General features: G+C 42.1%; 1 protein-coding gene across 5 annotated transcripts in view; it reads right to left on the bottom strand.

Moving 5' to 3' along the window:
* Window positions 1-267: 267 nt before the first annotated feature.
* Window positions 268-25559, bottom strand: part of LOC147041741 (uncharacterized) — a 41363-nt gene continuing 16071 nt past the window's right edge. For 3 of the 5 annotated variants that reach the window (XM_085938602.1, XM_085938604.1, XM_085938603.1), the window contains 13 exons: window positions 19808-19921; window positions 18773-18958; window positions 16272-17654; window positions 9311-10287; window positions 8404-8652; window positions 7460-7643; window positions 7066-7128; window positions 5814-6127; window positions 5173-5229; window positions 4115-4196; window positions 3920-4032; window positions 3606-3762; window positions 268-3430 (listed from right to left, as the gene is read on the bottom strand). In XM_085938602.1, coding sequence (XP_085794728.1) covers window positions 3423-3430; window positions 3606-3762; window positions 3920-4032; window positions 4115-4196; window positions 5173-5229; window positions 5814-6127; window positions 7066-7128; window positions 7460-7643; window positions 8404-8652; window positions 9311-10287; window positions 16272-17654; window positions 18773-18958; window positions 19808-19921 — 3887 coding nt within the window. In that variant the 3' untranslated portion in view covers window positions 268-3422. The remainder of the gene's footprint in view (window positions 3431-3605; window positions 3763-3919; window positions 4033-4114; window positions 4197-5172; window positions 5230-5813; window positions 6128-7065; window positions 7129-7459; window positions 7644-8403; window positions 8653-9310; window positions 10288-16271; window positions 17655-18772; window positions 18959-19807; window positions 19922-25559) is intronic. The other 2 variants (XM_085938606.1, XM_085938605.1) reach the window with 2 other exon arrangements.

Genomic DNA, 25559 nt, shown 5'->3' on the forward strand with positions numbered 1-25559 from the left:
CACATATGGACACTTCATTAGGTTCATCGCCATTTTCAGGTGTATCTAATAACAGGCCACTTCATTAGGGAAAAATCGTGGTCAAAGCTTAACTGAAAGTGAAAAGTGCCACACCCGACCTCAGCCCCACTTTCTGATTGGCTGTTATATGTCAGTGAATGGGTTGGGCTTAGGGTTGTGTGTGTGATGGTTAGGGTTGTGTGCAATAACGCCTACACACAATAAAATCCAGCAATGAGAAGAAAAATGAATATCTGGGGACAGAGATTTTTAATCACTTTTTCATTTATTGTTTAATTGTCACATCACTAATTAACAGGTAGTCACAATGAACACTTTATTCTCAAACCCAAAAATAAAAATAAAGAGAAAAAGCGACACAAAAACAAGGAGATTCTGTCAATGACAAAGTACGTCCACTGAACATATCCTATTTTTTTGTCAGCATGCTCTGCAGGTTTACGACAGATATTAAGGAGCTATTAGGTTTACACTTGCTTACTATGAGTGGCGCACTTATTTGCTAAGATGACACAGCAGCCTTTGTTACACAAGCCAAACCTACACAGCAATAGTCTGTTTGAAACAATGAACAATTTCAAGTTGCAAATCTAATATTATCCTTTAAATAGGGATGGGCTTTTTGTAGGTGTTAGTTTTAGAAAAACATCAAACGAAACCTCAACCATTTTTTATTTATTTTTTTTAGGTTAGAACTGCACAAAAGAAATGTAAACTAAACATTTTTTGTATTGGTTGCTAAAGGGATAAAATACAAAATAAATGAGACTCAGCAATACTTAATGAATAACCGATGCCCATCCCTATTGTTATTTTCGTGGTCTACATTTGTTTTGTGAATATTTTCAACCATGAGAGCACACCATCTATGAGGCTACAGGAACACAATGATAAATAAAAAAAACAAAAAAAAAAACAGTTCAATATGTCTAAGACATTGTTTCACTTCAAGGACCCCTTTCAAATGAAAAAGGCGAACATTTGACGACAGTTATTTTCGGCAGATAACTCGTTAAATGATAATGATAAAGCATCCTTCCCGTTTTGAAACCAAGCTAAGAGTTGACTTCTAAACCCCTGCTGTTGGTGTTGTTCGTTTCTTGTTTTTTTTTCTGAGAGAGCATCAGCAATAAAATACCTATATACATCTGTGTGCAGTCTCAAAGGAGCAAGAAGCAAAAACAAACATCCATCAAAATAAACAACAAAAAAGAAAGAAAATAGGGTACAGGCAAGGCTATAACATGGCAAAAAATGCAAAATTCTCACAAATTATTCAAATTAAATGAAACTGCTTTAAAACATCCTGATGCGTGTGTATTTGTTTACAATTACTGATCAATATTTGTGCATATCATCATGAAAATAACATCGATAATAATATTGTTGGATTATGTTTTGGTAGAAGACGGTCCACTTTGCTATTAGATTATATTTCCAAGGTTTAAGGTGCAATGTTTGTGTTTGTGCATGAAAGCGACAATTTCAAATAAAAATTCTGGAGTGTTTAAAAGTGGATTCAATTCACCTTTGGTACAGAATTTCAGATTTTTGTTTCCAAATTGAATCTGTACAGTTTGTAAATTCCCTTTAAAATTCCAATGACATTTCTTGTGGAAAATGTGAAACAATTTAACTGAAATAAAAAAAAAAAAACCATTTGGTAATGCCTCTCAAGTTGCACAAAACCAGCGCCAATCGAAATATTTTTTTTGTAGTTTTGTTGCTTTTACTTTTTTGTGATGGCATTGTAGCAAAAACAAAAACCTCCCATTTGAGCAAACATTAGGTACTTAATATGATCAACAGTGGTTAACTTCACAATGAAAATAATGAAAATGTTACTTAAGCATGAAACAAACAGTTTCCACAAAACAAATCAACCTGAACAAATTACTGCTGCATTGTGTTGTATTCTTAACAGTTATCTTTTTGCACTGTTTGTTCAACTTGCCATTTGTCTTTAAAGAACGCAATTGAGAGGTTCTTCTACTCCCAAATGGCCCAAAAAACAAAAAAAACATAGCAGATTAAACACTTAACATGACAGAATATTATTCGAATGCTAAACTTAAAACTGCAGATAATAAGTATTCTTACTCAAGACATGGCGCCACTTGTTATAAAATCTCCCATTTGCCTGCATTAGCTCAATTTAATCCTGGAAGCAAAAATGTAAAACCAAAATGATTTGAAACAAATTCCCCTTCCTGTCACTCACTTTTGGGATAAAAAAAAAAAAAAAAAGCTTCTGAATCATCTGATCCATTTAGTCCTGGTTTCAAATTAAATTACACACCACTATTTCTGGCAGTTTGGACAAGTGATTACTTCCGAGATGACTGAATAGTCATGGAAGAGGCACATATTCTTACAAGCACTTTCTTTATCTCCCTCTGGATTGCATGAATAAATCCCCTCCAACTACTGTGACCTTAAAATACATTGATAAACCACACACACACACATACATACACACAGGCATCTTGCTATTTGACCACATGACTTGGCTCACTTTCCTCTTAACACCTTTGACAATAAATCCAACTTCATTTTGTGCCTTAGTTTCTCCCATAGATTTTTACAATTGAATTCTTAAGCGTCATCTATTGGAATCTTGATTCATTTTAGACAAAAGGCAAATTCTTTTTGGGCGGAAGGGAGAGGGACGAAAAACTTGGGCATGGTATAGAATGATAAATAATGTGAGTGAGTGTGCTCTTAAAAAATAAAAAAAAATTGTCCCAGGACCTTCTGAAAATAAATGTCAAGAAACGGCAAATAACAAATAAATAAACGTTAGACAGGTAAGAGGTAATCAATGCGAATATAAAGGACCCCATAAAAACTACTTTTTTTTTTAGGGTTGCCACTCCAAACACTATCACAAAGAGTTAAACAGCCTAAATGTATTTTTTTATTTTTTTTTTCCGTGTGTATATGTCATCCCGTCAACTAAGCTCGACTGAAATGGTGAGGAAATGAATTGTTACACTTAAGCGGAGAGTGTTGCTTATTGAGGGAACGAGGAGGATATGTAAAGTTGAGGACGGGGGAAGTCTGGTTGGCAAACTAATAAAAAATAAAAACAAACAAAAAAAAAGACCCCCCCCTGGAGCAGACGCCATCTTGGACACTGTAAGGATGTAGTTATGGCGTGCACGACAGGAACAGCCACGTTGGTTTTGGGGGGGGGGGGGGGGGGGGTGCAGTGGTGGGGGTCGTGTTGTCATCAGGAGGAGCAGTCGGTGAAGTCGGCGCCGTGGTCCGTGCGAGAGCGAGCCACCTCGCGGAAGTTGAGCTTAAAAGACTCAATCTGTGGCAGAAATGTTAGAAAAAGAAAGCAGGAGGACAGAAAGGGGCGGGGCCATGAGATGAGGAGGGGCAGAGGGACAGCAGAATTAAATGCCTGCAAGATAAGAAGTCAAAAAGATGTTGGCGTGATCAGCTATGCCAGATTGCCACCAGGAGCTCAGAACAAAGACTGACAGAAGAAAAAAAAACCAACCACCATTTTGTTTTTACCCCTCAAACCACCATTCGTTAGCATTTACCCTACAAACTGGAATATGCGTCAGACTTACTTGTTTCTGGGATATGGGAAACCAGGGCCTGGGCTTCTTGGAGACCCTCCTTCAGCCCATTCTCATGGGCAGCAGGGCTCCCCACCTGCCCAGACTCTGGGCCAAGGGTAAGGGATGCTGTCCCGACACCCTCACCTGTCTCCTGGGGTCCCTCACCCTAGAAGCACACACAAAAAAGAAAAAGTGGACCAAGCTTGAAGCATTACATCATATCACATATCAAAACGAAAATATAATTCAAAAGATGTCCCAAAATAAGCACAAATGTCTATTATTAGTTGCTTATCTGTTGTTCCTCAAATGAGCACACTCACTTTGACGCTTCCTCCACCAGGTGAATTGCTCACATTGTCCAGTGAACCCACTTTGGACTGAGCTTTTTCCCTAAAGTTGATTTTGTGTGACTCAATCTTCACGTCACCACCCCCTGCAGCACAAATACGTAATCACTGATGGTTTATTCCCAGAAAAACGGTCGAACCGGCCAAAACGAAGATTTCCAAACTCACCGGGCTTATGCTTGATGTTGTCCTTTGAGCCGCACTTTGACGTCACCTTACTTAAATCGACCTTCTTGTTGAGAATCTGCACCTATCAAGTATCACAGAGGACAATTTTGAACAATCACCATTTCGCTTTCATTCCAATTGCGACATTCAATCCTCAAATTGATTGTGCTCAATAAACATCCAATGAGAAGACTGAATTAGGACGAAGAGAAATAAGAGACAGATTGGAGAAGATCATTTCTGGACAAAGCAGCAAAGATGGGGGACGACGCGGCATCGGTTTGGTCGGCGTAAATGAGATCACGACAGCGATGTAGGAATAATTTTGAGAAGCAAGTGGAAGGCTCACGTATTTATTTTTAGACCTCACTCTTAACTTCTCAAGAGCCGTACTTTTTGTGGAAAGGCTTCGACGACGCTTCTCTATGTTGACACTTAAAGTACAACAAGGTCCCTAAGAGTGTCTTAAGTATTTCATCAATTGCCCTCCACTGATATTCTCCGGCAGTGGGCCAGGCTGTACTTACATTCCCTCCACCAGGAACATGCTTCATATTGTCCTTGGAGCCCAAGCGTGCGCCGACGTGACTGAAGTCCAATTTTTGCGAGACTATCTGAACCTAAACGGGAGCCGGCCGTCCGGGGTGGACAGGAGAGCAGCGGCGGGAGGTGATTAGAGAAGAAAACACAAGAAAGGAAAGAAGGGGAAAGGGGAAAAAGAAATGTGGAAAAAAAAAAGAAAAAAGGTGACTGTCATAGGTTTGACTAGCTAGGAAAAAAGGCAGACAGATGCAGAAAGTTTCCCTTGGGGGGGGGGGGGGGAATAGATCACATGACCTTCATACTCCCTTGTACACATCTGCATTAAATATAAAAATACTATAAGTGCTATTATTGAAATTGTGAGTAAATAAATAAATAATAATAAATCTATTCGAATAAATCAACATAAAGCAAATGACAGGGTGTGCAAAGAAAGAAAATGCAAACAATACAGAATGAGCAGATGAAGGAGGAAAAGAAGATGGCGGGTGGGGGAGGATGGCGAAGGAACTCACTTTGACCTGGCTTTTTTCTTTGGAGGCAGGGACCCTGCCCTTAGAGGCAGCTGACACCTGGGGAGACAGGCCCACCCCGGGGGTCAACCACATACAGGAAGAGGAGGTGGCGGATGAGGTCCGACAGCGGATTTAATGGAGCTCATTGGCGCAATTAGTTATTGCAATATGGAGTTATTCTAATTATATGAACACAGCTTAGGGTTGAAGGAAAAAAAAAAAAAAAGAAGTGTGATTGGGGGTGGAGGGGCCTTCAAAAAAATCGGATCAAATCAGGAGCCAAAAAAAATCTTGATCAGGATGACTACTGACTACAGAACATCTGATGATTTTTTTCGTGCATCACCTTGTGGGAATGATGAGAAACCTGATCTTTATTTTCCACCAATAATGCTAAGCTTGGAGAACAGGTGCAATGGTAAGAGAGGAAGACATGGGGGTTGAGCGGGAGATTCAACAAGCAAATAAAAAAATAAATAAATAAAAATTGGGAGGGAGGACTTCTTTCAGTTGTTGGTAATTCATAATTTTTTTTTTTAAAAAATCATAAGATTATTTTCTTTTCTTTTTTTCTGGCTGGTAATTCCTTTAAAATAATCCAATAAATTAAAATGTGATTTGGAAATTTGCACTTAACCTACCTTCCCACCCCCCGGCTGATATTTGATGTTGTCCGTAGAGCCGATCTTTGAGCGGACATTGTGGATATCGGGGGCGGGAGCAGTTCCGGGGCGAGCCGTGGTCCTTGTGGTGCTTGTGGTGGTCGTGGCAGAGAAAGTGGTCCTGGGAGCGCGAGGGACCAGGGGCTTTTTCTCTGTCACCGTGCCGGCGGGGGCGGCGGATGCTGCGGACGTTTTGGGGGCTGCCGTGCGGGCGCGAGCGGCGGCCGTGGTGGTCGTAGTGGAAGTGGAGCTCCGCATTGTGGTGGTGCTGCTCCTGGGTTTGGTGGAGTCTGCTAGAAAAGTGAGAAAACCAAGAGGAATCCAAAATTTATAAAAAAAAAAACAAAAAAAACAAAACACACTCTTAATTTAAAAGCAGATAATAATTATGAATAAAACAGATATTAATGGTAGAAACATTTTGGTCTATTTTTCCTCCCTCTCTCACGTGTGTATTCTTTTTATTAGCCATTCCATGAATATCAAGCAGGGAATGTGGAGGCAGTTACTGCATTTGCATCAATTATAATATATTCATTCACATCTATTTTGGAGCACAGCAGTTTTTTTGTTTTTTTTTCCTTTCGAATGTCGAGATATGCAGAGCAATCTCTCCTGGGAGCCGGGTGCGCATTTCCAGCTTTTGCTAAGATGTGTTAAATGGAGGAAATCCTTCCCTTGCTTCCACCTTAGTGTTTTTTTTTTTTTTTGCCTGACTCTAAGTACCACGGCAGATTAGCAAGCCCCCCCCCAAGCTGCATCAGCAGAGACTGTGAACTGCTGTCAACGGCAGCAGGCGGGACAGTAATCCTTAGCCTGCAGTGCGGAAGGTTTTTAAACTTGGCAATAAACTCTTTCACCCTGTTCTCTAAGCCATCCAGCATTGTCAACGGCGGGGCGTGCGCGTGTCACACTCTCGGCAGCTAGAATGTCAACTCATCTGTCTGCAGGATGAGGAAAAAAAGCTTTGAAAGATGGGAGAGATCAACTAGAAAGGATGACAAGTAATGCAAGGAGAAGAAAAAAAAAAAAAGAAGCAGAAAGTGCACAGTCACTCTTTCTGGAAGTAGGAACTACTATTAGCTTTTTAAAAGCAAAACCATTTTATTCACTGTTGTATTGCTGATTTTGAGGTGATCAATTCGATGTTTTTTTTGTTCTATTATATACAGCAAGGATTAACAACTCTTTTTTTTTTTTCCAAATGTTTGAGGATAATGTTGATTTGTACCTGTGGAAGTCCTGAGAGTGCTGGGCTTCTTCTCCCCACTGGCTTGGCCGTCTGTCTTTGAGGCTTGGAACAGAAAATGAATGATTGAGGAAAAGAGATGGCCCAATATAAAAGAGCAACACTAATTGTCAATTTACAGCACCAATTATGGGAAAATATGAGAAAACTGCTTTTCAAAATGACAAGCATTTCAGAATCTCACACTTTTCCAGGTTGGTCAAGATTTTAATGTAACGTGATGGATGCCAGTTAACTAATTGAAGCAGACATGTGATGGGCAGCCAGATATATGTCAACTTTTAAAACCTACCTCAGCAGGCTAGGTCAAATATGTCAAATCAGCTTTCTAGAAACAAGCTGTCAAGTCACATTAGAATCAAAAGATCCACCTTACCCAAGGGCTTTTTGGTTGCCGCGCTGCTCGCAGTGCGGGATGACAAAGTTGTGCGCGTCGATGTGGTCGTTTTACTGGTTGTGGTGGTTGTGGTGGTTCCATTTTTGGTAGCTGTGGAGGAGCCTGCTTGACTTGAGCTGGCAGTGCTGGCCTTTGGCACAGGGGGGCGCCTCTCTGTGGGCGCCTGGTAAAACAGAGGGGACAAAAAAAAAAAAAAGTCAAATAAAAGGTATCAAATATAGAAGTACAGAAAACACTACAAATAAAGCACATTAAAAGGCCGTGATGTAAGTATTGTCTTGATTTTCCTGACTTAACAGAGACATTTGGGTCAAACACACATCTCGCGTGCAGATTTGCTCGTTGTTTTTGAAATTGCACATTTCATTCAGCTTCATATCCCGCAATTCCGATGACGCCATGCTCCACATACAGCTGAGCTCCTCCTACTACAAGCTGGCCACGACGAACCCAGTCACCCTGCCTGCACCTGTGGGCATTGGACTGCTAAATATAGCCCGTCTATTTATCGTCGGCGCTGGCTGCAATTATGGAGGCCACCAAAAGAGGGCGACAAAGAGCATAAATAGCAACATCCAATGAGTCAATTCTGATTTAGCACTCTCGGCATCTATATTTTGATTGGCAATTTGCATTCATTTCAAGCGACCTATATTCAATAGCTCCGTCTTTACTTTCACAGAACTCATGTGTCAATTATGGGTCGTTTATTCTGTCGATGATTCCATCGATTAATCGAGTCATCAGAATGAAATGATTACTTGATAACTAAAATGATCATCGATTGGAGAGAATGACTTCACTTGGCTGCTTTTTGTTTTCCACTCTACTTTTTTTGATCGACTTCAACTCAACCATTTCATACACATTAAAATATGCACAAAATATGAGCAGCCGAACAAAGTCATGTCCCGATGGCTTACCTTGGGTTTAACATCACGTGTAGCGGTTGTGGCTGAGGATGCAAGGCGGCTGGCAGTATTTGTAGAGGGCCGCTTTGGGCCGACAGCGGCTGCCAACGGGGCCCTGGTGGTTGTTTTTTTATCTAAGGTGGATGTGACTGAGGAGGATGTGGGGCGCTTAGTAGGTGCTGCAGCAGAACCGCTACCAGCAGCGGCTGTGACCTGTCGTGTTCTGGAGATGCTGCTCGCTTTTGGTGCCCCGGCAGCAAGCTGAGTTGTGTGGTCGAGACAGAAGATGCATGCAGGCAAATTAAAAAAAAAAAAAAAAGCAGTGAAAAGGAACCAAATCATAGAAGCAGCAATAAAAATGCAAACTGGCTGAAATGATGGTACTTATGAAAATAACACGTAGTTGCACTGTACTGTCATCAGTGGAATCTATAAATTGGGTCCTCCATTTTGAATTCAGGGGGACTTCCGAAGAATTCATTTGTTAAAATAGTTCGACTTTGTTCACTGAGTAATCATTCACTTTTACTATTAACATTGGTTGACTTATTTTGACATTTACTATAAAGGAAAAATAAATCACATGAAATAAGTTTTGAACCCTTGTTCAATTCACTTCTTGAGGTTCCACTGTGCAGTGCAGTCATTGTAAAAAGCAATAGCAAAGGCAAAATAAAATGAAAACTCGCTTGACTTTTGTCTCCAGTCAATTTGTATGCCTAGTTAAGGGCTTATGATGTGCTGTATAATAAAACAAACACATCATTCATTTATTTTATGAAGTGTTTATGATCACGAGGGCCTTAAAATCACCTCCATGAGGAAATGAAAATCCAGGTTGAATTTGTGCTTTGTTGGCAAAGTTATTGTGCGCTACTGACAAAATATAGTCAGAAAAATAATCTTCATTAATTCTTACCTTGGTCTTCTTGTCTGCACTGGGCAAATCTTTGCTGGGTGTCCCATTGGTGGGAGATTTGACTTTTTTGGCCTTCTCTCCTCCTCCATCTGCCTTCACAGCCTTCTCCTTCTTGTCATCCTTTTTCTCCAGCGCTTTTTTGTCACTCTGTATTTTCTCCTGCTTCTCCTCCTTTCCGCTGATCTGCTTTGCTGCCTTCTCCGAGAGTTTCTCAACTTCATCCTCTTTCTGGGTTTTGTGAGTGGGAGTGGAAGCTTTTGTGGCTTCTTCTACATCAGCTGCCACGCCGGTCTTCTTGTCAGGAGAGGCGTCAAATTTGACAGGTGTCGGCGGATGCTCGGGGCTTTTTTCCACTTTGGATCCGACGTGTTGCTCTTTGCTGTCCTTCACCTCTGTCATTCCCGCCTTCTCGCTGGTTTTGTTCTCGACACTTTTGACCAGAAGCTCTGCTTTTTTCTCGACTTGGTCAGTCGTGGCCATCTTTTGGTCTTTTTCTGCCCTGTCAAATGTTTCTGTCTTTACCAGTTTGTCTGCGGGTGCATCGGGTTTGTTTGCTTTCTCCGCTTTTTCCATTTTCTGTTGGACTAATTCTACTTTCTCTGGCTCTTTTGGTTTTTCTGGTTTTTCTTCAGCTTTCTCTGGTAGCTTCTTCACTTTTTCAGACTCCTCTTTCACTTTCACTGCCTCTTTCTCAACTTTTTCAGAATCTTTTTCCTCGGTAACTTTCACAGTAGTTTTCTCTTTCGCAGGAAGATCTTTTTCTTCTGTAAGCTTTTCCGCCACTTTTTCCTTCTGTTGAACATTCTCGTGCTCTTTCCACAAATCAGATTGTTTTTGTTTGTCTGTCCCTAAATCTTTCTCCAACTTGTCTGCCGTCTCACTCGTTGAAAAGTCAACCTTTACGCTCTTCTGCTCAGCTGCATCTATGAGGTCCACCTTGGGCTGCTCCTCCTTCTTGTCCGACTTGCCAACATTGTCTACATTAACGGGGGCGAAAAAAAAATCACATTTTAAGATCTGTGATTCTCTAAAATACATCTTTACAAAAAATATTATGAATGAGGACAGCGAAACTGCCTTAATATATTCAGCAGATGCAGCACGACATAGATAAAGCAGATATTTCTGTTATGTTGACTCACTCCATGTAACATGTGCATCACCCAACCTCAGGTCATGTGACCTCACGCTGGGTTGAGCAAACTACAGTCGACAATCCTGCTCTGGCTCTGAAATGGCGACCCGACATTCAATGGAAGGTAACGAAATAACAAAATGCCAACAAACAAAACATTCACCTTGAACCTTTCTGCGAGCGGTTCATGATTAATTCAGCATGCTTTCAATTGGAAGCATCAATCACTGACACAATGTGCTTTGGAGGGTGAATTGGATGTCCGTGAATGGGTCATTTTGAGGACACGTATTTCATGAGAAGATGTGAGCGAAGAGTAGGTCAAGTATGAATGCCAGCTCAAATTGAAGCGGAAAAAAACCCCAAAAAAATCTGAGATGGTTTTCAATGAGCTCTGACCTACAAATAGTTTTTAATTAAAAATATTTTAACAATTTAAAAGGTGCACAAGCATTTTAGGGAAGAAATAATAATAATAAACTGGACCTCCACCTACCATCAAATTTGATGATGGGGTTAGTCCAGTTCACGCCAAACTTGTTAGAGGAACTTACAACGAGATGAACATCAGGTTCCACAGTTGGTTTGTTACCCACTTTTGAATCAGAAATAAGCTCAGCATCGGGTTCAGTCTCAACCAGTTTACCGAAACCGTCTGAGCCAACTGAGAAGGTTGAAGTCAAGTCCATGCCACTGAAAACTTTAGGGGTCGGGGGCACTGGAAGAACCATGCTTCTGTGTTCTTTTTCCATCTTAAAACCTTCCAAGGGTTCTTCAGGGGTTATAGAGAGGGTCACATTGCTGTCTCTCTGTGGTCCGAAAGGGGAGAGACACAAGCGAGGTTCAGGTGGGGTTTGCCTTAAGTCGATTTGTGTGGTCCCGGCTGCTGAGAGTGTCGGTGGTGTGACGGGCTGCTGATCTTCCGCAACTGTCATTGAGCGTTGCATGTAAGGCTGAGGACGACGTGGCCCACTCGCTAATGATACGAACTGGTCCGATCCTGCAAGTTCACCACCGGGGTATTTATCTGCGAGCTCAAGGCTGGTGGGCACTGACAGGTGGGAACAGTCAGACATTGCGCGGCGCATGGCCTTCCTCTGCTGTTGAGCTCTCCCCATGAAACAAGGCTCTAAATCCTCCTCGCCCTCTTCAGGTTCTTCCTCCTCGCTACTTTCCCCCGAAGAGCCCGCGGATAACAGTTGGTCCTCGAAGCTCTCTCCGGCTCCGACTATATCCTCATCGGGTTTCGTTAAGTAGTCCTCGCTGATCACACCTATGGTGCAATAGTTCGGAGGCACCTGGGGCATGGCGACCTTTGGGCTGGACTCGGCGAGACTGGAGTTTTTTGATGATTCAGAGGGAGAGTATCCGCCGAGAGTAGACGCCACAATTGAGGGGACTCCCATTGTTGCGGTGGGCGTTAGAATCTCCATGCGAGCGGCTGGAGATTGAGGAACTGCTGGTAAAGGGACTCGACTGCTAGCATCGCATTGCAGGGCGGGGGTACGGGGTAGACTGCCAGGGGACGCTGGGGATGCAAATGGGGAAAAGGACCGGGGGCTCTCGGGGCTTTCTCCTGCACTGCCTAATGAAGCGTTACCCAAAGAGGTGCTTCCAGGCATGGTTCCAACCCCGCCGCATGGTGCCTTCACTTCAACGTCTATGCTGGTCTTTTCTGTCTGCTCAAAGAAACGCAGCTTTTCTTCGTCACTGAGTCCAGTAGGTGCCAGAGGTCCACAAGCTACTCCTATGCCTCTTGGCGGGTCCATACCCGAGTGATGCTGCCAATCCCAACTCTGAGTCGGTCCTGTTGGCGACAGGGATGCCCCTTTGCAGAGCTCGCTGTACTCCTTGAAGGGAGAGCCGGTCTTCTGATCTGAGAGAGACGACATGCTGTCTCCCGTTTCTTAAATTCCTCTAGTTTCTCTCCTTAGCAGGTTATCCTGAGCCTCGGGAGTTTAAATGTTGATCTTCACTTTTTTCCTCGTAGATCCTTCTCCTCAGTCACCGAGGTATGCCGTTCATTTGTGTCAAGTCCTTGATCTCAAAGAGAAAGTGATGCCGTCGCAAAAGAAGCACTTCTCTCTCTCTCTCTCTCGCTGCTTCTCGCTTTCTCTCTCCCTCACAGCTTCACACCACTTGCTGTGCTCGTCATGTGACCCAGTTGTGAATGCCAACTGGTTACTCGCAACTCCCAAATCCCGCCCCTCGTGTCGAAGGGGGTAAAGCTCCATCCCTTTCCAGTTTTCACTTTCCCTTCACGTCTTTCTCACCATGACACATGCACACAGAGCTGTGCCCTTGAAATTTTCCTTCAGCGGGATGGAGAAAGGACGGCAAAAGAGCCTTTGAAAGGGCCGCTTTCATTCAAAACCACCTTGTAAGCTTTGTGCAGCCAATTCCAACACATCCAAAAAATAGATAGCCCCCCTCCTCCATGTTAAAGGATAAGTATGGGCTGGATATTTTTCTTCCATGTATCATAACAGGAAGGGTCCATGGTGGACTGAGTTTGTGCAAGACATAGGGCATGTCTGCAGTCTGTCTACGCATTACAAGAGGGTAGGACAAGAACAGCGACAAACCAGAGGGGGATGGAGAGGAAGCCTCTGGTAAAGAGACCTTGTTATCTGTCACAATGAATCTGGTCACATTGCGGAGAATTACTCCATTGCCCCTAACGGCACTACAACCATGTTTACGCGTATATAATTAGCAAAACAAATGAGACTATGAAAAAAAAAAAAAACTAAAGAATTGAAATATTTACTACCAAGTAAAAAGCCATAATTAAAAAATAAAATAAAAATCAATTTCAACTGAACAGATTTTCAAAAGTTTCTGAAAGAGTCTGAAAAATGCTCCTAATTAAAAAAAAAAAAGCAAAAATATCATAATCTCAAGAAATATCAGTCCATCAGTCCAGAGAAAAATGAAAGACGGACAGATGGGCAGCTGCGGCCAGACAGGTCCTGAGGTGCAGGCAGATAGGCAGCTGGTGTACTGTCACTGCATCTGTGTGTCAACTATTCCGGCCGATTAATCCGCTTTCGCTTTGTTTGTTTGCAAAACTGACTTTGAGGTGTCATGGTGAGAAGACAAAAACAAACGATGGCTTCATTCAGTCCGAGTAAAAAAATACAAAAGGCAATTCCACCGTTGCCTTTTTTTCATTCAAAAAAAATGAATGTTACAATATAGCTGCAGAATTAATAAAAAATAATAAGAAATATTAATAAAAAAAAAAAAAAACTCAAAATAAAATGCTTATCTAAAAATTCAGGAGTAATTCCTGCCTTGACACGTCTCTAAAAGGCAGCGATATAAAGACGCAAAGATAACAGGTGTGAAAGAAAACACCATTAACAGCGTGGGGCTGTCACAGATACGCATGATGTCGACAGACAGTCGTAAGTGATGTCTATTTATAGGCCCATCTCATTTTCTTCTCAGCCTAGTCACAACAACCCCCTTCTTGGAAAAAACATCTATTGTTCCCGCAATGGACCCTCTTCCCATTAGCTGCCAACGCAACTGCCTCCTGTTGCTATGGTGACCAATTCCTCATCTGTGTGCCTGTTCCAGCCATGTCTGGTGGTGATGCTTGGATAGTCGGAAAATTCCAGAAGACTGGGGAGGGGACGGGAGGGTAGGGGTGCTAACTGAATGACTGCTTTGATGATATATTCAACAATCGACATTGATTGATATGTTGTTTTTTTTTCCCCCTGAAAATGCTGTGTCACTGCAGCAGTTTGTGCAATGAGCATCAATCCATCTGGCGTGCCTCAAGGGTGTCAGACCATTAAAAAAAAAATATTTCATATTTAGACACACACACAGCAAACGTTTGGGCTCAGTGTACAGCTTTTTTTTTTTTTTCTTCCAATGACATGTTCCACTTTCTGATGGAAATACACCACAGCACATCTCATTGTGTTTTGTTTGCATTGTGTAATTAAGGCATGACATGGAGAAGGTCTGCTGCTGTTTGAGCAAACATCACAAATCCAAAGCAAATATGGATACTGCTGCAGTACAATATTTCTTAATTGCATTTTTTTTTTTTAAACAACAATTGGCAAGGTTCAGCAATGTTGCCCTCATAAAACAGCAGCGTTTGATATGAAAATCATCAAGACAATATTTAAGTGATGCTGGTAGATTTTTTTTTTTTTCCCCCGACAATCTTGCACGTAATGAAAGCGTATGAGCAAGAGATCAATAACGCAATGCCCTTTTCTGTTCCTACAGCAACAATAACGATTTTATGTCTTCAAAACAGCTGGCACCACTTGCTTCTCCACCAAAGGGAATTCATGCCCCGTCGATTAGAATGAATTTGAAAAAGACAATTTGCCGTTCTGCAACACTTGAACTCGAACACAGTTCGTTTTGCAAAGCCGCAAATAACCGGAGCCCAAAAAATGATTTCACGACGAGTGAAGTTCTGTTTTTCACGTTAAAGTGACACAAGCACAAAATGACACATCCATTTGTGGGCTACAATTTTTGCAAGTGAGGCATGAAAGGCAAATCTGTCCAGAAACTACACAAATGATCGGCATCATTTGACAGCAGTTCACATAGATTTTGACTTGCATCTTTTTGCCGAGGCTTCCATTAATCTCTTTATCTTCCGCTTTGTCGGCTGGCGAATTTTCTGCTTCGGACGACGTCTGTTTTAATGTTCTCTCTTTGGTCGTGGCAGTCGGACTCAAGTGCCGTTATCCTATTTATGAAAGCGTCGCTTATCTTTTTATATTGACAAAAGCTATACTCTGACATCGTGAAATAAAGGGGAATGGAAGCAATTACTACGTTTTGGAGAATCCCTTGAACTTACCTTTCCACCTTATGACACAGCACCACAAAAATAATTGATAAAATCTAAAATATTTGGTCAGCAAGCTGGCTGAGTAATTTTGAGTGTAATAAAGCTGCAAGTTTTGGCCTCCGTCTCGAGCAAGCCGTATAATCACTTTCAGCAGTGCTGCTTCCGTGTTAAACTTAAGCTCTTTTTTGTCCTTATTATCATCTCCAACGGGAGGAAACGACAAGGAAATTGCCTTGCATCTTCATAAATCATTCTGGCACGCAAAACCACTCTGCGAAAAGGCACAACTATATTCTTTTTTTTTTTTTTTTAAATAAAAAATAAATAAAGGGAGACTCACCTATAGCCGCAAAGTGTCCGAGTCAGCGGTCACAGCGCATGGAAAAAAAAATAAAAGACACAAATAATTGAAGAATTGACATTTCATAAAAAAAAAAGATAAATAAATAAGTAACTATTTCAAAACAAAGTTAATCACTCCAATCATGATTCATTTCTAGAAGAGGTGCAAAAAGACAGGCTGCTAGAGAAAAGACAAGAAAGTTAATAGACACACAGGAAGGAAAAAGTCACATTCAAACCATTGATGCAATGAAAACATTACACCAAAAAAAATGACTTGTATTAATAGAACACCAGTGCACAAAAAAGCTTTGGATTTGGAAATGACAGAGAAGATTCACTGAGGAGAAAATGTGCCTGACCGGTTAGTAGCATCATCATACCTGTCATGAAACATGGTTAATATTGCGCAATGCATTATCATAAAGATTGAAGAAAATCTCAAGTGATGCGATCCACTTTTAAGGTCATTAGTCACACAGGAACACACAAAAAAAAAAAAACCCTTTACCGTAATTTGAGTGATCCTCATGCAAGAGACAATTCAAACCTAACATTGCATACTAAATAGCAACATCACACATCATGCTAAAAACTAATCTGGACATTGTAGTCTATCATCAACTGCTATTTCATCCACAACCAACCTTCGATGATGGGGGAAACCGCACTGGGTTGTTCCAAGGTATCGGCAAAGCTGGGAAAGAAGGGCTTTGCTGCGGGGTTAAGGCCAGACGTTGGCGTTCCGAGCGAGACCATCGATGGGGAGGAAGAGGGGCTAACACTTGGAGAGTCCTGCGGAGGTAATTTCTTTGCCTCTGAGCCGGTGGGACTCTTCACAGAGGACGAAGACGAAGAGCGAGACTTCTTGGATTGCTTCTTGTCTGACTGCTCCTTTTTCGGTTCTTTGGTTTGGGCTTCCTGGGCTGTGGTTTTGGGGGAGCGGAGTGGGGCCGGGGAAGGGGTGTCGAAAACCAAGCCCAAAGTGCTCACCTCGCCGAAATCAAACGGCTCACTCTTGCTGCTAGCGTGAGAGTCGTTCAGGAGCCACGAGGCGTCTGATGGTGAAAGGGGCGGGGCCGATGCAAACACCTCGCCGTTTGCAGAAAGGGCGGAGCCCGGCTGGGATGAAGGGCTGAAAGGTGAAGTGTCGACCTCGGGGATGGTTTGCTTCACAGGCTCTTGGAAGGAACTCGTGTCAAACATCCCGCTATCGACCATGTCGCTCGAGCTGACGTTTTCGGTATCAATCAGCATTTCGAATGGATCACCGGGACTCGCCGCCACGGGGAAGGGGTCAACTGGCCCAGCGTCGGTAGAGGAGGGCATCGTGAACGGAGCCGCTGTAGCTTTCAGCTCGCTGTTCAAGACCAGCGGACCTATGGAAACCGGTGCAGGAACTAATACTTCATGGGAGAGTGACGATGGCATGAGGCCTTCTTCTGGGAAGATCTCTTCTTTCCAGGGAGTCTGGCTGGTATTTATGTCAGCAAAGGAGACTTCCATGCTTGCTAGAGGTGAACTTCCAAGATCCTTCATAGCTTCTTGGGTGATTTTCCCCGCGGATGAAGTGGCAAATGACTCCGGAGACACTTCCCATTCTTCTGGAATCTTCTTCCTGCTTTTGCCCTTCTTACCTCGCCCTCCGCTTTTCCAAATTTGCTCCTCCCATCCACCATCCCCGCTATCTCGTTTGGGTTCGGGCCTTTGGTAGAATAAGTCCGCTGAGGGAAGGCTTTCTCCGTGCGCTTCGAGGTGACCTTTGCTTTCCAAGTGTTCAGAAGAGCCCTCGTCTTTCTGTCTCCTTTTCTTCTTTTTCTTGTGTTTTCTGTCCGATTCGTCCGCGTCCCTTTCGTCACCTCCGGCATAAGCGGTGTTTTCTCTGCCGGGCGAGGTCTGAAGGGTGTCATTGCAAATCATTGCGAGATTGTTACTAGCATGACGACTGATCACAGAGGTGACGCTGGGGCTGAAAGGGAGGTCTGATGATAGGCAGGCAATCGGGTCTGGCCAGAAGTCACCTAAGGCACCTTGTTGTGGGCGGAGAGGGGAAGAGTTTAAGGTTTGCGCTCGTTAGGTTGGGGAGAAAAATAACTTTGTTGTACCCGACGAGTTTACAATCACAACAGGCGACATAAAGATCGGTAGACATGAAATTATAATTTTGCTTCGGTCTTGGGGAAATCCGTCAACAATTTAAAACCACGATAAAATCCATTTGCATTTCTTTCAAAACAAATATGAAGTTGAACTCGTTTTAGTTACTCTTAGTTACTCCAGTGCACAGACACAAATACACACTCATTTAATATAAAAAAATGGGGGCACTTGTCCAGCTCCATATATACTCTCTTGAGAGCTCTCAGTTCAAAAAGAAGCTTACACAATTCTGCTGTCTGTGCACTATAATTGGGACAAGCTGAAAAGTGTCCAGTGGGACTTAAATCGTGTCCCACATGTTAGGTTGAAGAACAACTCTGGGGAAAAAAAAAAAAAGTACAAGTATCTCGATGCTATAGACAATAAAATACAAGTTAAATCATTTCAATAGACAGAGCAACAATTTTGTCCGTCATTATTCATATGGCATTTTCAACTATGGTGGCATGATAGCCACTGGGAATTCTGGGAGAATCCCGAATGGCCGGTCCATTCCGAGCCACCGAGAAAATAAAAAAACAAAACGCCTGTTTCAAATGTGAGCAAAGCATGTGCTAGGTGCCAACGTGATCGAGTTGGAAGATTTCTTCAAGTGGCGAGTCTGCCATTTATTCCTGTAAAGTGACTCCTGAAATAAACCTTGTTGATATTTAGCATGCAAGAGTGCAGCGGGACAGCAACTAGTGCAGAAAGCTTTCCTATGCAAGATAAATACATAACCAAGAACGTAAACACACGCAGGCAGTACTAGAGGCTACTGCAACACTGTATATATGACAGCACCACATGTGAATCCACCTCAAGGCCGATGATTAAATCGGATCTGAGTCGGTGTGCGTGCGATAGGAAGAAGCTCTCGAAAAGAAGACAGACAGCCGATCTGCGTAATGCCTCCAAGTGGAATAAACAACAGCAGTCATGTTTGTTATGATACATCTGAAATAAATAAGTAGTACGAGGTTCATCTCGTTAGATCTGCACGTGTTACCTGCAGTCAGATCCAGCGGGCTGCGAGGAGCTTGCGGTTCAGGCAGCATGGGGCTGTACGCCACTTTTGGGGTCTCGGACCCCGTTGAGGGTTGCAGGGGATCCGCGATACCTCGAGGCTTCTCTGGGGTAAAAGCCGCAGTCCCCACTTCCATATTCAAACCTGGGCCTGCAGCCTGGGAGAAACCTGAAAAAGAAGAAACATAAAACAATATAAATACATGAAAAAAAAATCGGATTTATTTATGAATTTATGAATGTAAAAAAAAAAAAAATCAACAATGCAAATAATAAGGACGGAAGACTGGCTTGAAGGAAATGATGTTCGAGAGAAATATTATGGTGAACAAAAACATCAAGTGTGTTGAAGCCCCGGAGCTGTGATTCAGGGGCCATGGGACGCCAAGTCTCATCAAAGCAACGGTGACATCGGAGTGGAGTACGTAGAGGTTGGCATGGTGAAAAGCATGACTCAGCCTCAGAGCATACAATGTTTGCCATTGCGTCTTTGTTTATACTGTATCGCAAACCACATGGCAATTATCTCCTTGGCATTTGTGTGCTTAAAAAAAATGACAAACTTAACGAGACGTCAGGCCTCTTCCAAATGTGGATGAATAATAAAAAAAAAGCTCAATATTTGTAAGTTAAAAAGATAAATCATGTTTTTGTATGAAACACAAAAATCTCAAAATGCTCGAAATTTGAACCAATTCTAAGACACACGTGTAGAAAACCTGAAAATAATCCCATCAGTCTTATTTGGAAAGGGTTGGTTAGAGGGTCTGAGTAACCTCCCGTGGAGGCTGACAGGAAAGGGTAGCCATCATCAGAGGAGGAAGAAGGGAGCGGATGAAAGAGAGGGAGGGGAAAGCAAAATAAACAACAACAGTAATTGTATTAAAAAAAAAAAAAAGTCAACCAATGCTAATGCATCATGAATTGTTGATCGTACGGTACATTCTCAAAAATATAATTCCGAGGGACAACAAAATATCGAGAGATTTTCTCCGTTATTATCAAATCTTTTTCATACCAGATAAGAAGTCTGCTGCCAAGAACTGCTGCGGATCAACTTTAAGTGGCTGCCCATCTCCCCGATGCTCTGGGAGCGACATTGATGTCTGCCCCCCTGTGGTCACTTTACAACCTGCAGTAACACACACACACACACACACACAGACAAAACATTGGAATAAGTGCATGCTTTTATCCAAATGAACACTTGGCGTCACGGCATTTACAAAAAATAGGAACCGTCATGTACCCAAACTCTCACCTGGCGAACGGTCTCCCAAATGATGTTCCATTTAACTGATTGTTCAGGGATATTTCTTATATGCGGATGACTGCCTTTGTCTCTGTCCTCACTTGCAGCCTCAGCTGACTGAGCAACTAACACTTTGAACTCCCGGTCGCATGTACACGCGCACACACACACACACAAAAAAAAAAAAAGTGCTATTGCAGTCAGGGCGTCTGGGTTGGGTGTGACGTCCCGGGTCGCTGCCACTAGTACCTCCCCTTGTCTCCCTGACTCGTAAATGCCCTTCAACTCAACCCAGTCTCCATCTATGGGTTCCGAGCGGACTGAGGGGGATCATCCTTTATTTCATGAAATGATACAAGATGATCAATTCGACTTGTCCAGAGAAGAGGGAACACGGCGGGAAAGGGTGTCTGTCGGGAGAACGGACTACATTCTCCTCGAACAACATGTTATTGGGGATTTTAAGAATGAGAATCCGCAGGAAGGACGTACATGAAGGGAGGAGGGCAGAAAGGAGAAGGAGGGAGGCGCCAATGGCAATTCTCTCGCAGCAGCATCCACAGGATGACAGTGAGGCGAACAGACAGGATGCCAACCAAAGTCACAAACACTTCCACATGCAGACTTCGCAAAGCAGCCATTGTATTGTTTACCTCAGGAAAAAAAAAAAAGGCAAGAAGCTTATTGGATGGGGTCAATCATTAATTATGTAGATTTCAAATGAATGTCTCGTGTCTAAGAGTCTTTATGAGAAGAAAAAAATGATTTGGTGAGTTAAAAGTGAGCAATGTGTCTATGGAATCATTGAAGTGGAAAGATGGCGGATGCTGAGCTGTCTGACTTGTTGACATCACACTCAACCATTTTGTAAAAAACAAAAAAAAACGTCGGGGCGAGGACAAAAAGCCTCTTGTATTTTTTTTTATAACCGACTGATTATAATTGATTTCTAAAATCCAAACTTCGAAAACAACTGGTCCTTTAAATTCCTCCTGTCTACTCAACAAAACTGTCCCCATAAGGCAGATCACACTTACTCTTGCAAACCTCGGAAGCAGTCAAGCTATTTCCATCCCAGATTCAGGATGGTGCCCAGTGGTTTAGCTTCGCCACAACGATATAATCGGCAATAAGCCGGCAGGATAGTTGGATGTCCTCCAACTGACCTCTGTCTCACCCTGCTCTCGCTTTTGGACCTTGTCAGGGTTGCCACCACACCACAGGCACATTGTGATGCTTCATCTCAGACAGATTTGGATGACAACAATCCAAAACACAAATTTGAAATGAATGTAATACAGGTTGACAAGTGGAATATTTTTCAAAATAATTCACCAATCACTGAATACGCCACATCAAAATACTTAATGAGGTCATTTGACATGACGCCAATATTTTTTTCGGATGCTAAGCGTCTGAACGCAGCTAAATCGTTACCTGCTAGATTAAGAAATCGAAGCTTGGCCTAATTATATCTAATCTGGTCAAATTTAGCTCAACCTTTTTTTGGGAGTTGCTCCCGCTGAGGCACATTGGGTTTGATATACAGTACTGCCATATTTAATTAATACCTAAACTGGAATTGCACACCCCATCGCTAAACCCAAGGAAGCAGCGCAGCGATGGATGAAAGTATTTGTGACGACACTATTCAGGTTTGTGTGTGTGTGTGTGTGTGTGTGTGTGTGTGTGTGTGTGTGTTGGAGAGGGCGGACATCATTTAACGAGACAAGAAATGACACAATGAACCCTGCATAGTTGAACTGCCTGTGGTTCCAGGCATTTGACACAATACTGCAAAAAAAAAAATAATAGAGCTGCTGCAAGCAGTGTCAGTTAACCGTGACAACGTTACCGCACATTTAATTAAGATCTTCTCGAGGTGAACTTGTCAAATCACCGATTGCCTGACGAGGTGTTGACCACGCTGTTATTTTGTGAGCTGATTGAGCTGACAAAGCAATGTTCCTGTCCTCATAATCATTTTAAGATCAGTATTGACTTGCATATCCGGTCTTGCAAGAACCATTGCATGCAATTCAAGCCTATGACAATAAAGTTAACCAAAACTGGCAAACAGCATGAAACATGCCTCTAGCATCATGCGTGCTGGGATGAGATCTTGTCATACCCAATGCGTTTCCTAAAAAGCCAAAATAATGCCTCCGGCAATGAAACATCACAATATTGTAGACTTCTTTGAATTAAAACTCAATTTTCCTCGAGAAGGAAGGTGCGAAAGACACGACAGCATCCTTTCGACGCGTGTGTTTCGAGCAGCAGCTTTTCCGTGAATTCAAAGAACTTGTCAATCGATACACAATTAGGAAAATAGGAATGTATGATGTGACAAGAGAATGTTTGAGTGTCAAAATAAAGTGATGTAAGACTGTTCCATCCCTGTAGAAAAAAAAAAATCAATGATGTTCAAATTTTTGGACTAAGATCCCTTCAGTGTGGAATTTTATGGAAATGTAGTCATCTTGCTGAAAATAAAAACATTCTCCAAAATCCATCTAAAGCTTTGCATTGAGTGTTCATCTCAAAGCTATTAAAATGTGTATACCTTTTTGGGACACCAGATAAAAGCAAAAAGAAAGCCAGGCTTTTTCGCTGTAAAGCCACGGATACCAAGCGTGTGACAGACGAAAAGTATTCCGTCAAAAGAGAGACCACTTCATAAAAGGCGGCTTTAGTCCCCCCCCCCCCCCCCCCGAGCTTGGGGATTAAACCTCCATATTAAAAGACAGATTCATCCAGCAATTTGTATCAAATCACTTCAAGTGACTTAGAACTATACAGACGATATGCTGAACCCCCCCCCCAAAAAAAAACATTGTAATTCAGTCAAATCTGACATTAGAGAAAAAGTTAAGCGATAGAATGGTCAAAAAGAACAATGCCAAAGCCAAGGTAAGTGTTAGGTTAGTTTATTAGCACAATATGTGAGCAAACAAAGTGTATGAAAGGAAGAATCTGGGTTGGATACCCAACGGAATCAAAATTGGATTGCTCGTGCACACTCACGATTTATTAACACACAAGTGGAATGTGCTTGTCTACAAAACTCATCTGTTTCGAGCAATCGTATGTTCAGGTTTTTGAGGTGCCTGATTGGTTAACACTGGAATCGGGACAGCCGATCAATATAGATAAATATAGCAAAGGAAAGCCCGATATCCATCAAGCTGCTTTGTGACTTTCCGTATTAAATACACCCAAAATCCTAAACTGGCTTTTAAATGGGATTAATTGTTATTACCGCAATTAATGTTAGTTCGTACAGTTAGTGTAGTTTGTCTACCAGGCTGTTTCTAGTTTCCAGTGCCAAACAATTGCGATACGCTTTCTGGAAAATAATGAAGAGTCGATACAGTGTTTAAAAAAAGAAAAAGAGAAATTACTCATGAAGGAATGACTAAGACAATAAAAGTCCTCAATAACTGACAGACAAATGCAACAGAATTATGCAAAAGAACCCTGAAATTTCCATGAACATTCTTCATTATTACTGATTGTCAAATGACAGCAGATTAAAGCAGAATTTATTTGAGTCAGAAATCAAACGAGTCCAAAAGGAAGGAAGAAGTCCAGAACGACGACGGTAACAATTTCCGGAAAGGTAATCAACACGAGAGGCATAAAATAAACACGTTGACAGAAAGTATAAATAATCAGTCAGTGGGGATATTTATATCCAACACACACACGTGTGTGCAGAACAGCCTGGCGACCGACCGGGTGTTGACAGATGAGTCTCACAGCACCGCTGAATCACTTTGAAAGCTTTCAGACACGCCTTTGAGCATAGTTGTGCATGTGTGTGTGTTTGCTCGCTTAAGAATATGTCCGCGATTTGGGGAACGGGTTCATTGTGGCTGACTTGTTCAAAAGGGGACAAATACCGCGTCGGGTAAAGTTTAGTTGGGATTATGCAAGTAGACGTGAAGATTATGGCTGGTGTGTGTGTCTCCGTGTGTCAGACTTAAGTTGATTTGCAACAAGGCCTCCTGCCTTTAGCTGACGAGAGTGATATGGACAGGAGAACATTTTGCTGGGGACAGAGGAAATAAATAAGGCAAGAACTCCACAGACCCCCACCCAAAAAAATAAAAAAATAATAATTGCTTCAAATCAGACTGACTGCGAGTCCAAAACATCCAGAGAAACACAACTTGTTATTTGGAGGAACAGTGTGTGCTGAAAGGACAAGTTAGTCTTCCCAGAACATTATATCAGCATTTTTTTTTTTTTCCATGTGTTGACGTGATGGAATTTGAAGTGTTAGTGGACAAGACAAACAAGACTGCATGACACCTTCTTGTGACGCAAAGTTTCAAATTTGCATAGCTCAATCGATATTATTTTTGAGGGCCTTTTCATTTTTGGAGACGATTACGTCTCATTTCACCTGCACCTCGCTTTCAAAATCAGTCGGTGTAAATTGTCTCGGGATTGATGAATCAGCGGTTTGTGTTTGTTTTCGCACATGCAAACCTTCACAATAGTAAATGAAGCCTGACTGTGCACATTATTTGGTGGTGTTCAATTTTGTGAGCGTTCAACTTTCCCCCACTGCTGACGAAAGGAAGACGGATAGGATAGCGTTTGTGGGAAATAGGTGCTTCGAAGCAGAAACCGTTGATGGGCAGTCAGTGTGGCGATGAAGGCGGGATCTAGTCCTCTGAAGCATTAGGGATTGTAGAGAGAGAGGAAAAAAAGGGATTGGGGAAGCAAAGTAAAGAATTTGTAATAGCAGCAGATGGAAAAAAAAAAAAAGAATTGAAATGTTAAAAATGAAATAATATAAAAGCAGGATGAAAGTCAAATTGATGTCAAAGTAGGGTAAGGAAGGGAATAGAGGGAAAAAGGAAAGAAAGCGATTAGTCACAAATTCAACAGTCGATAAATAAAATTAAATGATAAACACATGTAATATATTTATATTCGAAATAGTTTGGCTAAACGACAGTCATTCAGCAGCGACACGCATCTCAACATGCACGGCTGTACTTGCTCTGCTAAGTATTGAAGAAAAAAAAATGAAGCTTCAAATTTGCTTCATGAACCAGTTGTGATAATAAAGAAGAAATTCAAGAGAGTCAGCCCAATGTTGAACAAAGAGCGCCATCTAGAGGAGTCAAAAAACAACTGGTTCACGACGCAAATCTGAAGTTTCATGTTGCATCACGACAGCTAAGATTAATTTTACGTTGTCAGCTCCCCACTTGACGAACAAATGACATCCCTAGACGAGCATACAATGTTTGCCATTGCGTCTTTGTTTATACTGTATCGCAAACCACATGGCAATTATCTCCTTGGCATTTGTGTGCTTAAAAAAAATGACAAACTTAACGAGACGTCAGGCCTCTTCCAAATGTGGATGAATAATAAAAAAAAAGCTCAATATTTGTAAGTTAAAAAGATAAATCATGTTTTTGTATGAAACACAAAAATCTCAAAATGCTCGAAATTTGAACCAATTCTAAGACACACGTGTAGAAAACCTGAAAAT

The sequence above is a fragment of the Syngnathus leptorhynchus genome, chromosome 19 (assembly GCF_054491065.1).
Source record: "Syngnathus leptorhynchus isolate UIUO chromosome 19, UIUO_Slep, whole genome shotgun sequence".
NCBI lineage: Eukaryota > Metazoa > Chordata > Actinopteri > Syngnathiformes > Syngnathidae > Syngnathus > Syngnathus leptorhynchus.